This window comes from Mastomys coucha, unplaced genomic scaffold, assembly GCF_008632895.1.
Source record: "Mastomys coucha isolate ucsf_1 unplaced genomic scaffold, UCSF_Mcou_1 pScaffold19, whole genome shotgun sequence".
In the NCBI taxonomy this organism is placed as follows: domain Eukaryota; kingdom Metazoa; phylum Chordata; class Mammalia; order Rodentia; family Muridae; genus Mastomys; species Mastomys coucha.
The window spans coordinates 20,156,844-20,172,766 of NW_022196901.1; the positions used below are offsets into that span (position 1 = coordinate 20,156,844).

At 36.5% G+C, this 15,923-nt stretch overlaps 1 protein-coding gene across 14 annotated transcripts in view; it reads right to left on the reverse strand.

The window, feature by feature from the left end:
- Positions 1-15,923, reverse strand: part of Kmt2c (lysine methyltransferase 2C) — a 217,663-nt gene that overhangs the window by 131,279 nt on the left and 70,461 nt on the right. For 11 of the 14 annotated variants that reach the window (XM_031380223.1, XM_031380221.1, XM_031380220.1 and 8 more), the window contains exons 3-5: positions 9,643-9,784; positions 3,611-3,808; positions 392-540 (exon numbers count right to left, since the gene is read on the reverse strand). In XM_031380223.1, the coding sequence (XP_031236083.1) occupies positions 392-540; positions 3,611-3,808; positions 9,643-9,784 (489 nt within the window). The remainder of the gene's footprint in view (positions 1-391; positions 541-3,610; positions 3,809-9,642; positions 9,785-15,923) is intronic. The other 3 variants (XM_031380209.1, XM_031380216.1, XM_031380214.1) reach the window with 1 other exon arrangement.

The window sequence follows — 15,923 nt, forward strand, 5'->3', positions numbered from 1 at the left end:
ACTTTGATTCTTCTCAGTTCCACACAAGAACAACCATCTGATTGAATTCTCCATTGCACAACATTTGGCCAATAATCAACCATCAGTCAGTTCTCAAATTCCCAACAGCACCACATTCTGTGAATCAGTAAACCATTTGAAGCAAAGACCTGAATTTCACTCCCACTGATACAAGGCCTAGCCTAAAATGCTCCCTATGTTTTCACAAGGCTCTTTAAAGCTTTTCTTTCAATTGTCAAATACCTATGATAATCAAATGCTTAGTCAGACAGACTTAATAATGACATGTTTTGTAAGTGTCCTGCTTGCATGATCCACTTATTTCTGAATAAGCACCAAGATAAATGCTTCCAGAATCAAATAGAAGCTGTTACAGAAGCAAGGTCCATACCTGTGGAATCAAATAAGGCTTGGACATCAATGGCATCTGGAAGGCCCACCAGACTGAGTTCATCCCATAACTTGCCAGCCTGGTCCTCACAAGTTGTCTGGGTGCTTACACTTACACAAGAAATGACACTCTGCTGGGGAGATCGTTCTCTAAACACAAAATTAAGAAAGAAAAAAGCTGTGAAAGAATAACTAAAAAAAAAAATCATTTTATATTCTATATTTATATTATATATTTTATAACAATGGGTACAAAGTATGTCAAATAAGCTTTAATTACTAGGTTACAGCAACAAAAATCTCAAGAACTCATCTGTTCTTATTATTCACAATATTAAAGTGGGTATTATATTATTTTACGTAAGCAACAATTTAAAAAGGCTCCCTTTTTCCATTGAAAACTAACTCATTCTATCCAGGAACCATGTTTTAAGAAAATACAATGAAAATTTTTTTCCAGTTTTACATATAAAGCATATGAGGACATTTTAACACGCATTATCTTAACACAAAGCTGGCAGGTAAATAAACGTACAGACTATTTCCCAGGGAAAATGAAAAGCCATTGGAGTCTTAAGAGGAAGGAAAAGGGGGTACGTGTGAACTGCAGCTTTCTCCTGATCCCCATATGTCAACAGCTGGTCATGCATGATGCTGAGTACTCTCAAGACTGTACCTCACAAAGGAAAAGGAAAATGGGCCCTAAAGGCATGGGGAATAAGAAAGATAGTATACAAGAGAGAAAAGTGATAACAGAGTTGAATGAAGTGTTTACCACATGGAAGATTTGAGGTCTGGCAAACAACAACACTTTAGCTGTTACTTAAGATCATTTGGTAAATAAAGACACTTATATTCAACATTAAATATAGAAAGTAAAATAATTACCACTAAAATGTCTAATAATCTAATGCATAAGCTCGTGGAATTTTATATTAAATCACTACTGGATATAAGTTTTAATGCACTACACTTCCATATGCTGAGTATTTATCACAAATCCTGTTTAGAAAAAAAAAATCAGCATAAAAACCAAGGTACCATTTATACCTCAAATTATTGGAAGAAAAAAGTATTAACATAGTTCAATAACTACATTTAATTATCAAATATATTTAAAATAACATAATTTCAGCTTAGTATTAGAAATGCATCAAAAGACTGAAAATACTGTTCTAACTTTAAATTCTTATTTTTATGAATATCTACAAGAAATTTGTTCCAACCTCCATTTCTACAAATATCCTCTTCACTGCTATTGTTATTTTATTCTGAGAAAGAAAGATTAAGTAAACTCCACATTGTGTTTAGCATATTTTAATCACAAGAGGAATGTAAACAACAAACAAACAAAATCAGTGGTGTGACCAAATAGCCTATTACTAATCAGTTCCTAACCAAAAGCTCAGTCAAATTCAGTGTTCAAGTGTGAAATAGGTTTTATGTGTATGACGTATCAGATGTCTGTATCAACTCTAAGGATGACAAAGATATCAAGAGGAGCCAGTTGAGGGCTGGAGAGATGGCTAAGCAGCTAAGAGCACATACTACACTTACAGAGGACCTGAATTCAGGTCCTAAGCTCTCTAAGCAGACACACACATTGACACATAATTAAAAATAACAGTTTTAAAAAGAAAAGCCAATTGAAATATGCACAAAATTTCAAGCTATAAAAGCAAAAATTAGAAGAACCCCTAAATATATTAAGAAGAATCATGCTAAAAACTATTTTTATCAAATATGCTTGAAGCCAGGAGTAGGGACCCATATTTAATCCAGCACTTGAAAACAGAGACAGATGGATCTCTAAGTTTGAGGCCAGCCTGGTCTACATAGAGTTTCAGACAAGCCTATGCTACACAGTAAGACCTTGTAAGTAAAAAACAAAAACAAAAGCTGGGCGGTGGTGGCCCATGCCTTTAATCCCAGCACTTGGGAGGCAGAGGCAGGCAGATTTCTGAGTTCAAGGCCAGCCTGGGCTACAGAGTGAGTTCCAGGACAGCCAGGGCTGTACAGAGAAACTCTGTCTTGAAAAACCAAAAAAAAAAAAAGACGAAAATTAGCTATTTATACTTCATTAGTAACTTAATATTTATAAATATTTAAAATCATTACTGAGCTGAATGAACTAAACCATCTTCACTTATAAGATTGCCAAATATTCTCAGTATATACTAATACACTTATGATTTAATGAGTAGCAATTACATACAACTTTCATTAAGCTATATGTATTTTTATAAAATTATCCAATCTCATAATTTTTGTTTGTTTGTGTTTTGGTTTTTCGAGACAAGGTTAGCCCTGTGTAGCCCTGGCTATCCTGGAACTCACTCTGTAGACCAGGCTGGCCTCAAACTCAGAAATCCGCCTGCCTCTGCCTCCCAAGTGCTGGATGGCATGCACCATCACCGCCCGGCTTCCAATCTCATAATTTTTATTAAAAATCAACAGAAAATTATCAATAAGTAAATGAAGCTCAATTCCATTTCCCACAAAAGAATATTATAATTGTTATTATCAAAGGACATATTAAAATGTCCTTAATACACAACTACCAAAACAAAACAAAAACAAAAAAACCACCCACACACACACACACACCCACACACTCTAAAAGCCACAAGAGTTTTAGGTAACTACAATGTGTCTATGAATAAATACATATAGCTATGCAAACTTTTTTTAAAGGAATCTTCAATGATAGGGATGGAAAAGAAAGGCAAATGGGTGTTGTGATATAATTATATTTTAAATCAAGTTATAGACCAGCTCAATAATCTCAAAAAAGAAGTATTCATAAACTGAGAATGAGAAAAAAAATGACAAAATGAGTGAGCGAATGAGAGAGGGCTATGAATAGAGCCAGCAATTCTGGTTTGGATACAGTATTGCATTCTAACAAGTAAAAGCAGGTATGCAGGAGAGAGAAAGAACTGCCTTAGTACATTTTATCTTCCTTGCATGTGAAAATTCCATGAGCACTCCCCTAGAGTACGCTATCTTTATTACATTTTTCTCCCAGGGTTTTTTAACTTTTGCCACCATACTAATTTTGATAAGTAAGAAGAATGTAAAATAAAACGACTGAGAAAAAGCTGTTTGTTGGGTTCGTGGTAAACCAGCAAGCACTGCATGGACGTGTGAAACACAATAAAAGTTTGTTCAACTGTAGACCATTTTTGCCTACCAACGATTTAAATTCTAAACCGCTTACTTTCTCTGTCCTCTTTGTTTTCGTGGAGCGCAGTTCTGTATTTTCTCACAGGTCCCACTACCGCTGGCATCAATGTCCTTGTTAGAAGGTTGATCTTTCCAAGGTAAGTTAAGTCCAGGTGTTATTCTGAATTGTTTCAAGTCTCCTTGTCCTAAGGAACTTTTCTCTCCACAATAACAAAAAGCGCAGAGCTGTTCACTGGTGAGGAAGACAGTGAGGGAGAAAAGTAACTTTATGACCTTAGTTATATTTTAAACTGTTTGTAACTATATGTTCCATAATCCATACTGTGAGAATAACTATAACAACTATATATTTGCAATTCTACTTTTCTATAGCATAATTTCTTTCAAGATTTATTTTTAATTCACATGTAGATATCTGTAAGGTATATGCAGGTTCCCATAGATGTCAGAAAGGGGTACTGGCAACTATAAACCATCCAACATTGGTATTGGGTATTGAACCAGGGTCCTCTGGAAGAGAAGCAAGAGATATTAACCACTGAACCATTGAACCACCTTTGAAGCCCCTCTGGGGTGCTTTTGATCATTTATTTATTATTGTAGAACTAAGGATCAAACCCTGAGCTTTAAGTACATGATACTCAAGTGTCTAGCACTATTTGAAACTCTGTGGATCAAGGTGTGGATTCTCATGTATGAACAGTATCATGAGTGTGCCATAAGATGTATGTGGAGCCGGGCAGTGGTGGCGCACGCCTTTAATCCCAGCACTTGGGAGGCAGAGGCAGGCGGATTTCTGAGTTCGAGGCCAGCCTGGTCTACAGAGTGAGTTCCAGGACAGCCAGGGCTACACAGAGAAACCCTGTCTCGAAAAGACAAGAAAAGATGCATGTGGAAGCTGAGGAGTATCTGAGGTATTGCTCTTTGCCTTCTTGGAGATAGAGGCTCTGGCACTTTCCCTACTGTACACCAGGTTAACTGTCAACGAGCTCCAAGGGTTGTCGTGTCTCCATCCCCCATAGGAGAACTGCGATAACAAAATGCTGTGTGATAACATCTAGATGTATGGGTTCTAGTGATTCAAACTCAGGTCCTCACACCTGCATGACATGCACTCTACTCATTCAGCCACCCCCAAATAAACCTAAATATTAAATCTAAGTATCCATCTCAAAAGGAAATATACATATTAAATCTGACAACCATATTCTTGGGCTCTGTAAAGCCTATGCTAACAATATTTGTTTACTACTTTATAAACATCCCTTATACATGTTATATGTACCAGTATATATGAAGAAAACTAAGAGAAAAATTTAGTAAGTTTTTGAGTTGTTAATGAATTGGGGGACTCAGGAATCAAACTGGATGAAATAGGAAGTAAATAAAGACTGTGAGGTTAGTTTCTATGAGGATGTTATAGCGGATACATGACATTATCCATCTGTGAAGACCAACAAACTATCTCATGAAGAGTAAGCCATGATGTGAATGAACTTTTTGTGAATTAAAAATTCAATTTAAAAATGTAAAAATATGGGCTGGTGAGATGGCTCAGCGGGTAAGAGCACTGACTACTCTTTCAAAGGTCCTGTGTTCGGATCCCAGCAACCACATGGTGGCTCACAACCACCCATAATGAGATCTGACACCCTTTTCCAGTGCGTCTAAAGACAGCTACAGTGAATTACACTGGTGTGAGCAGGGCCTGAGCGAGCGGGCCGGAGCAAACAGGGCCGGCAGAGGTCCTGAGTTCAGTTCCCAGTAATCACACACATGATGGCTCACTGCCATCTGTACAGCTACAGTGTACTCATACACATAAAATAAATAAGTCTTTTTTAAAAAGTAAAAATATATTACATTATATAGTAAAAATAAATATAACTGAAACAAATATATAATACTACTACTGCACAATATTAAACTACAGGGGACAAGTGAAAATGTAGAAACAGACAGGAATATTCTGCACTATCTGCTCAAATCTTGAGTCTACTGAATTTAAGAAGAAACTATTACACTTAATAAGATACCTTGCAGGTCTTTTCCTCTACTTTTCTTATACTAAATATGCATGGGTGGGTGCAACCAAGCACACTTCACCCTGCCCCCCAAACACATATTGTATGTGATGGAGAGGATCTCAATGTACAGCCATTGCTGGCCTGAATTCACTATCCAGATTCTGCATCCTAGGCCCTAGGATTAAAGGTGTGTTCCACCATGTCATGTGTTCCACACTTGAACTAAAAATAAATAACATTTAGGGCTGCAAAACCTAATGTATCAGAAATGATCAGTATCATACAAATAGTAATTCTTTAGTCAAAATACAAATTAAAGTATGTAAAACACAATGATAATAAAACATGATGGAAACTTTGTAAAATGAAACTAAAATTCTAATCAAAAGAGCAATTAGTTATTCACTTAGAGAAATTAAAACTTCTATAGTTTTCTGTAAAAGAGGTCGTCTAAATTTAAATGAAGACAGTGACAGAAAATTAAAAGAAAAAAAAGACTAGGAATTGGAAAGGTGGTTCAATGGTTAAGAGCATTTATTATTCTTGCAGAGAACTTGAGTTTAGTTGCTAACACCCACTTAGTATCTAACAACCATCCATGGCACACACGTAGTATACATACATACATACATACATACATACATACATACCCATCCACCCAAACAAACCACATACATAAAATAAATCAAAAATGTTTTAAAAAAAAACAGATTGGGATAATACAATACAAATAAATAAAATAAAGATGATAAAAAATATCAGAACCCAATTACTTAAAAATATCTCTAGGAAGGGTTAGAGAGATGGCTCAGCATTTAAGAGCACTGACTGCTCTTCCTGAGGTCCTGAGTTCAATTCCCAACAACCACATGGTGGCTCACAACCCTCTGAAGAGAACAACAGTGTACTCACATACATAAAATAAATAAATCTTTTTTTAAAAACTCTGGGAGAATAAAGATAGCAAAGTGCAAATTAGTTTCCTAAAATAAAGGAAATAACTATATAGCCAACAACAACAAAAAAAATAGTTATTCTTACTAATTCTTTTTAATATAATGGCAGAAATACTAAGCTAACCTAACTTGGCAATGAAAATTTTAAAAAAAAGCATCTTTTAAGAAGAGAAGTAAAATTATTTATATTTACTGATGACAAAACCTAATTAATATGCATATTCAAAACTCTTGAAGGCTCCACCCAAAACTGTTAGAACTGAATATTGTCAAGTTATAGGACACAAAATCAACATATAAAAATCTACATTTCTGTTTGCTAATAAGCCATTTGAAAAATCAGAAAATAATCTCAATCACAACAGTCAATAAATAAATAGCTTACGTAAATTTAGATGAGTAGTAGATTTATAGAGTTGGAACTACATACACGTAAGAAAAAATCTTAACCATAAACAACTTAACTTAAGAAGCAAACCCATGCCTGCAGTCCTAGCACTCAGCAAGCTGAAGCTGGAAGGTGACAAGTACTAAGCTGGCATGGTCTAACGAGACCCTGAAGCAAAAGGACAAAGTGGAGAGAAGAAAGTAAACCTAAATCATACCCTCTTACTTCAAAGCACATCACAAAGAGATTACAAAACTATGTCACCAATGGAACAAGATAGGAATCTAAGATACAAAACCACACAGTTACTATCAGTCTATGTTTGCCAGAAATGGCAAGAGTACACAATAAAGAAACAGGTGGTTTTCAATTGATTAGGGTTAGGAAAACTAGAGGGCCATATGTAGAGAAATAAAACCCTTGTCTCATACCCCATGCAAAATTCAACTCAAAATTGATTAAAGACTTCATTATGAGATCTGAAATTTATAAAACATACTACTTTTTTTTTTAAAAAATTCAAGACAGGGTTTCTTTGGGTAGGCCCTTTTGTCCTGGAATTTGCTCTGTAGACCAAGCTGGCCTCAATCTCAAGAGCTCTGCCTGCTTTTGCCTCCTGAACACTGTGATTGAAGGCATAAGGCACCACTGCCTGGCAAAGTACTATTCTTTTATTTTGAAAATATTTAAACCTCTCAAAATATTAGTGGAAAGTGAACCAAGTATAACAAATACCCGAATATTCTTTGCCTAGGTTCAGGTTGGAGTTAAAGAATTCAGAAGTTATTACAATAAGAAGGTGGTTGGGGAGGACGCTCTCACAAAATAATAACTCCTGTGACAGATGACACAAAACGTCAGAAGAACTAAGACAGAAGCTGGATAAAGTGTCTTCACAAACCATGGAAGTTAAACCTGAGGATAGACCATGACTTACAAACTATCTTACTGAATCAAAAAGGACCTCAAATGCTAAATACAACTAAAATGTCACATTTAAACAGAACAGCCATTAAACATAGTGAAGACCAGATCTGACTTAGATTTGATGATGATGAGAAGGAGAAAGGAAGTAAGATGATGATTAAAGTCTCTTAAAGACAATGGCTTCAACCAAGTCAGTAAGCCAAGTCAAGATACAGGAAATTATGGGTTGAGTATGAACTATGAAGAAGATACAAACCACAGACCAACCCATAAGCAACCAGATAAATATTGGTATCATTTATTGAAAAGGAGAAGAGAGTAAGAGGTGAAATAAAGAGTAGTGTGGGGCCCTCTAATGGTGAATGAAGTATCTAATACATTTCTATATGGAAATGTTAACCTGGAAGACAGCAGAGTTTGGATTTAAGGAATATAGCCTCACTGGAAATATGAATATGTGGCTCATAAAGACACAAGCAAGGCTCACAGCTGTCAGATTAGATGCATTTCCCTGAGAATTAAAGAAAGGTAGAAGCAGACAGGATACTCAACAACCCTCAAAACACAGAAGTGGAGGAGCATTTTCACAAGATTTAACAGAGGATAAAATGAAAAGGGAGGAGTGCTAAAAGCAAAACAATGAAAACAAAACATTTTAAGAGGCTGAGAATACTCAATTATCTAATACTTTCATAGTCTTATTCAGGACTTCAAAATAGAGCTTGAGAAATATAAGCCATGAAAGTTGAGCTACATACTAAAAGGTTATAATACCCCAAATTTAATTATAATTTTTTCTTATCATAAATAAAAAAAATCTTTCATCCAGGCATTGGTAGTGCATGCCTTTAATCCCAGCACTAGAGAGACAGAGCAAGGCAGATCTCTGAGTTCGAGCAAGCCTTGGCTAACTCAGTCTAGTCTACAGAGAGCGTTCCTGGGCAGCCAGAGCTTAGGGAAGAAAACAAAACAAAAAGAAAACCCACTTTATCATTATTATTTATTTATTTTGTGTGTACAGCACATACGTACATATCACAGTCAGAAGACATTCTACTGGAGTAACTCTTTCTTTTGACCCTGTGGGTCCTGAGGATAAAACTTGAGTTATCAGGCTTAATAGCAAGTGCCTTTATCTTCTGAGCCATCACACCAGCCCCATTTCTTTTCATTGTTGTTACAATTTTATTTATTTATTTACTGTGAGTAGAGAGGGATCCTTTCTTAAAGAATGAAGAGGGGGTATGATTACAAGTGTGTTAAGTGTATACATATCAGAAATTCCTTTCTTAAGGTTACTAGCAACTTTTTAAAAAGTTTTTAAGTGTTTTACCTACATCTAGGTATCACATGTGTGCCTGGGTATCCACAGAGGACAGAATGCCCTAAAACTAGAGTTGTAGACAGTTTCAGTCACCATGATGGTGCTAGGAACCAAACGTGGTTCCTCTGATTAAAACTGTCTCTTGGCCTCTGCCCCACAAACTTAATTCTAACCTTAGGGGCTCTTAGCTATGTCTTCAGTCAGGAAGCATACAGTGAATATCAATACTTGTCTGGAATGGCTAGAGCACTATTCTCGTATACTCCCTGCTCTCCAGTCATCAAAGTCCATAGCATAGCCAATGTGTATGCCAACATCACACGGGTGTCAAACATAAGGGTACTAAAATGGTAAAGCCCACCCAGGTCCTAAGCCTTGTCTCCAGTCAGTTTACCACCCTTTCCCCTGTCGTTGACTCTAGTCCAGTTCTCTTCATTGTCTAACCTGATTTTGGCTTCTACACCAACAGAGACCAGGGAGTTTGCAGATTCCTCAGACACAGAGCGCTGCAGAGCTGAGACGGGCCGCTTGCTGCTATTCACGTCTGCTTCAGCATCCTCTTCCACAGATTGTTCTTTGATTTCTGCTTCACAGTAAACAAGAGGATAGAAAGAGTCATTTTGAGTTCAATTACTGAAAAGTTTACCTACAAAGAATATATAATAACGGAAAAAAATAAAGCAGATGACAACACTGCAAAACTATGAAAAGCTCATATACATAACTAGTGTTAGTTTGCTAATGTAAAACAATCATCAGCATCGCATAAGTTGTGGCTCACTGTGCCCTGAGGCTAGCAGACTTTTAAGAGAAGGTCCACATTAGAAATCACTGTTTAGAACCTTATTTTCAGGACTGTAACAGTTGGTCTATACAATAAATGTACTTTGATGTGGTTCATTTTTAAGTTTCTACAGGTTTTATAAGTTGAGACTATTAACCTGATACAAATGTTATGCATCCTAGTCATTTGGCATTTTAAAAGCTAAATGCTTGAACAGATAGCTCCTTGCTTCTGCTGTCTTTTAAAATTCTCCTCAGGACTCTAACTCCAGAAACTTTATACATACTTTTTCAGAAGCAGTCCTGTAACACTTTTAATGTAATGTTTTGACTGTATGTATGTATGTATATATGTATGTGCACCACATGTATACAGTGACCTTGGAAGCCAGAAAGAGGAGCTAGACCCCTAGATTGTAGATACAGATGGCTGTGACCCACTATATGGGACTTAAAGCCAAGTTCTCTACAAGAGCCAAATGTTCTTAACTCTTTAGCTATCTCTCCAGGCCCTGTGAAGCTTTCAAAACACCTCGACCCCCAACATGACTTTTCTCTTTAAACAGAAGATGTCTGTTGTCTTTCATACTGCATTACCAGATTAAAGAAACACTCCTCCTCTACCAATGCTCCAGACACAATTCCCCACTAAGCAAATCCTTGTTTTCTAATTGAAAATTTATTTAGACCTTTCTACACAGTCCCTGAATAAACAAACAAACCTGTAGACCATGTCTCAAGTATCAATTTAACCACCTGATGGCTACTTAAATATTACATTAAAGGCATTTCTGTTTTATTCACCTGTCAAACTATGTTTCACCATATGTTTCATAAAATTGTTCATGAGGATCAAATGATATGAGTCAGACAAGGTGTCACATACCTGTAAAGCACAGTTTTTGAGAGGCCAAGAGGACAATCTGTTACCTTTTAATACATAGTGAATTCTAGGACAGTCTGTACTATATAAACTTAACCAGAAAGAAGTAGGGGGAGGAGAGAGCGAGAAACGAAGAAGAAACAGACAAACAGACATGAATGAATGAATAAAATATCTAATAATCTACTATTTCCTCAGTTGATGTCTTTGACTCCAAATGCAAACACAGCCTTCTAGCTAAAGAGCTTAACTATTACCTAGGTCTCAGCAATACCCTCTGGGGTTGATAATAACCTTTAAGCCTACATATACAGCACTAGCCCCTCACCAATATCCCAGATCATCCCTACAACACACTGAACATGGCCATCTTAGCATCTTGAAATAAATTTCACTTGAAACTTCAACTCACACCTCTCACACCAGTATTTCAATTTTATTACTATTTTTTTTTATTATCACCTAAAGTCAACATGAATTTTGGGAAAGTATTTGGAAGAGAAAAATGAATAAAAACTCTGACAAAATTAGTGGCATGAAGCAACAATAAACTGTTTGAATTTTCATACTTAAAACATCACTGTGTCTTTTTAATGATGGAAACAGAAAAGGTGGCCATTGTTTGAGACTTATCAATCAAGGTATCCTGATTACCCTACAGACAATTTTTGTAAAAAAACAAAAACAAAAACAAAACAAAAAACAAAAAAAAACTTTAGCAACAAATCAACAATAGTATATTCATATCAAATATAGAGACTAGAAATGCAATGATTACAGTGAAATTACACATTTCTATGTGATAACTGAACCCTTGAATAGATGAATAAATCAAAATGAGAAAATACATGCACCCCCCCAAATAAATATGTAGACTCAAAGTATGTAAAGAACTTGAAATATGTACAAGATAAAGCATAAAGTCCTGTGCAAACAAAAATTAACATTTTGTACAAAATAATGTGCTCATCCTCATAGCTTTAAGTGGGTACATAACTGGATCAACTACAGACCCTCTACACAGCTAAGCATGACAGTTCCTTAGCAAGTCACAAGACTGAAAGCAATTGTGCCATTTCTCTACCACAAAAAGAAAACAACTTGCTCTTGGTAAAATTATATTTCTCTTACCCATGGACCTAACAGCTAACCCAAGCCACAAAGCAATGAGAATTCTAAAAGGTGGCAAAAAACAATAAGCAATCACACAGAAACCAATGAAATCATATCAAACAAAACCTTTCATGATAGACATATACTAAATGAAGGTCAGGCAGGCTATCTTGTTGGATAAAGGTCTTGACGTGCAAACTTGTTAACCTAAGATCAAATCCCACATGGATGGAACCCAAGATGGGAAGAGAAAACAGACCTCAACATGACCATACTGTGGAACCAAAGAGAAAGAGAGGGAGGAAAGGGGGAAGAAGGGATAGAGAGAGAAAAGGGTGGATCAATTTTTTTATACTTTGAGAGAAAATTCATTGTATATAACCTACTGCTGTATTTTTGGAGTTTCTATCAGAACAGTCCAATTCAAACTCAAATTAACACAGAAATTATTATCAATAGGGAACTGGCATAACAACAACAACAAAGAAAAAAAACAACAACAAGCACACCAATGTAGTGATGGACAGAGTAGAACACTGGACATCAATCTCCTGTGTTATCTATCATTACCTCCTATGGACACAGCTGTTGCCCATGGACGGATATAGTTCCCTCCTACAAAAGTTAGTTTAAATTATCAATTTGATACAACATATAATCATCTGGAATCAGTCTTGATGAGGAATTATGTAGACCAGGTAGGCCTGTGGCCATGTAGGTAGGGTATTATCTTATTTGTTAATTGACATAGGAAGATGTGTCCATTGTAGTCAATACCATTCCCTAGAGAGAAGAAAAATATCTGAGGTGCTGGAGAGATGATTCAGTGGTTAAAGGTGCTTACTGCACCAACACTTGGCAACTCACAACCACCTGTAACTCCCATTCCAGGGATTCAACACCCTCTTCTGACTTTTGAGAATGCCAGGTATGTATGTAGTACATAGACTTACTTACTTACATGCAGACAAACCATTCATCCACATAAAATAAAATATCTTTAAATATAAGTAATCCAAAACATAAATGGAAAATATATTTCTAAAAAAAAATAAGAACGCTGAGAGCAAGCAAACAAGGATACACTCTCTCTTCAATCCTGACTGTGGATATAATTTGACCAGCTGCTGGAGTTCTAGCCTTGACTGTCCCAAAACAACTGACAGTAAATTGAAATTGTGAGTCCAATAAGTCCTCTTCTTCCCTAACTTGTCCTTAGTTGGGGTATTTTTATCACAACAACAGGAATGAAGCCAGACACCTCCCAACTGTAAACCTGGACTAAATAAAAAGAATCAATTCCAGTTGGCCACAAAATTCTCAATTGCCAAAAAGGTGGATAGGAGAAGGGAAGGGGGAGGAGAGGAGGAAATAGCTCCTAATTAATTTTCCAGCCACTAGGTGGCACATGTGCCATGTAACTAGACTATGGAAAAACCTAATTCCCAGTAAGAAAGCTTCTAAAAGAACTTAAGTATCTATACTTTATGAAACATCACTGGTTATGTGGCATTTAGGAGATACAAAGAAACTTAAATCTGACCTCTAACTTTATGTATGTATACATTGTTTCAATGCCTTTAATCCTGGTACTCTAGAGGCAGAGGCAGGTGGATCTCTATCAGTCTAAGGCCAGTATGGTCTATGTAGTGAGTCCCAGGACTGCCAACACTACATAGAGGAAACACTGTTTAAAAATTTTTCTTTAAATGAGATAAATTTTAAGTATGTGCACAGTATAACAGTGTTAAAGGAAGAAGTAGGTAGTATGGTTGATAAGATTAGAAGCCCAGCTAAAACTGTAATGATAAACAAAAATTGACTAACAGTTCTCTGAGTCCCCACTCCCCACTTTTAAAAAAGGAGCAGTTTCTGACAGAGGATATTCATTTTAAAAATAAAGATCAAAAGGCTCAGTTAGCAATGTGATCATTATGTCAGCATGAGTTCAGATGGCCAGTACCCACAGAAAAAGCCAGGGGTACACCATCTGTACACCCAGAACCAAGAGAGAAGTTACAAGAGGATCCCTAGAGAGACTAGACAGTCAACAAGGTGAAATGATTGCCTTCAGCTTCACTGAAACTAATTAATTTTTAAGGAATTCGTTAAAAAGTGAAATGAAGAACAACTGAAGATACTTGGAGCTGACCTTAAATTTCCACATGTACTCTACTGTGCACACATACATCACACCCTTATAAACATGCACCTCCCCATATGGCATAAAAGAATCAAGACTCAAAATTGAGCTTCAAAGCCTGGGTTTCCTTGTACACGTTTTCACTACAGGCATGCTCTATCTGTGTCACATGAACTTTGTTAAGATTACTGAGATTGCTTTCTGAGGAATCATTTTGTATTATAAAAACTAAAATAAATACTGAGAATACAAGTTTTACTCTCACTCGTTAAGTACTATCAAATAAGATTAAGTAGAGAAAACATCTAAGTTAAAGGAAATAAAACACTTTCACTTCAACCAGTTACAAAATCATGTACCTAAAAAGCAAAAAAATTCTTGTGCCAGGTGTGGTGGTAGTACATACCCATAAACTAAGGAAGTCAAAGCTAGATTAGGCTACATAACAGGTCTGGGCCTTGAAGTTTACAAATGTATTCAACAAATTCACAAATATTAGAGCATATTCGACTATAAATGCCTCTTATAAAATACACCAGAGTTCAAACATGCCCTCCCTCATTACTTGAAAGTGTCCTACTTTGCAATGAATTTTAAAGATTGACTTAATCAGAGGTCCTAGATTCTGGGTAGAAAAGAACATATCTTTATTTTAAGAACCTCCAAATTCTGAAATTAAAAAAATATTAAGAATATGAGCGGTTGGGCTGGCTAGATGGCTCAGTGGGTAAGAGCACTGACTGCTCTTCCAAAGGTCTTGAGTTTGGATCCCAACAACCACATGGAGGCTCACAACCACCTGTAATAAGATCTGACCTAGGCAAGCAGGGCCAAAGTGAGCTGGGCCGGAGCAAGCGGGGCCAGCAGAATTCCCGGAGTTCAATTCCCAGCAGCCACACACATGATGGCTCACAGCCATCTGTACAGCTACAGTGTACTCATACACATAAAATAAATAAAATTAATCTTAAAAAAAAAAAGAATATGAGCTGTGAGAAAGAAAATATCAACTGAGAAAGAAGACTGTTGCCAATGTCTAGCCTAATTTGCAGAATTGTAAAAACTTCTTTAGAACACTCATCAATTTAGGTCTACATAAAGAAAGGAGCAGTATCTCAAATGCAAAATGTGTAAGTAAATGTTTTTAAAACTCTTAGTTGATCTACAGTTACAGGTTTGCCCACTGCATTAGGTACTTGCACATGTGTATTTCACAGGTGAGATGACTGTCAACACTGATACAAAAGCAGGAAGGAGCACCACAATAGTGGGTTTAAGCTGAGGTTAGGAAGATGGCTCAGTGGACAAAGTGTTTATTAGGCAAACATGAGGATTGGAATTTGGATCCCCGGGTCCTATTTAACAGCGGGTAGTTGTGGCCATCATATACGCAAACAAGCACACATATAGGTGTGCATGATTGCACATGTGCTCACACAGACATGCACACAATTTTGTATTAACACACAGTCTATATGACAACCAGCAAAAAGGGCTATATGATATGCTAAGAAAAGAGAAAACAAAATGTTTGATTAAAAGAGCTAGCTGGACAAGATGGCAAAGCAATGCAATACTACTAATTGGGAGGCTGGGAGAAGAAAGATTTTGCCTCCAAAAGCGGAGAAAAACAAACAAACAAAACCATAAAAGGTTGCTGGGCGGTGGTAGCACACACCTTTAATCCCAGCGCTTGGGAGGCAGAGGCAGGTGGATTTCTGAGTTTGAGGCTAGCCTGGTCTACAGAGTACCAGGACAGCCAGGACAACACAGAGAAACCTTGTCTTGAAAAAAAAAAAAAAA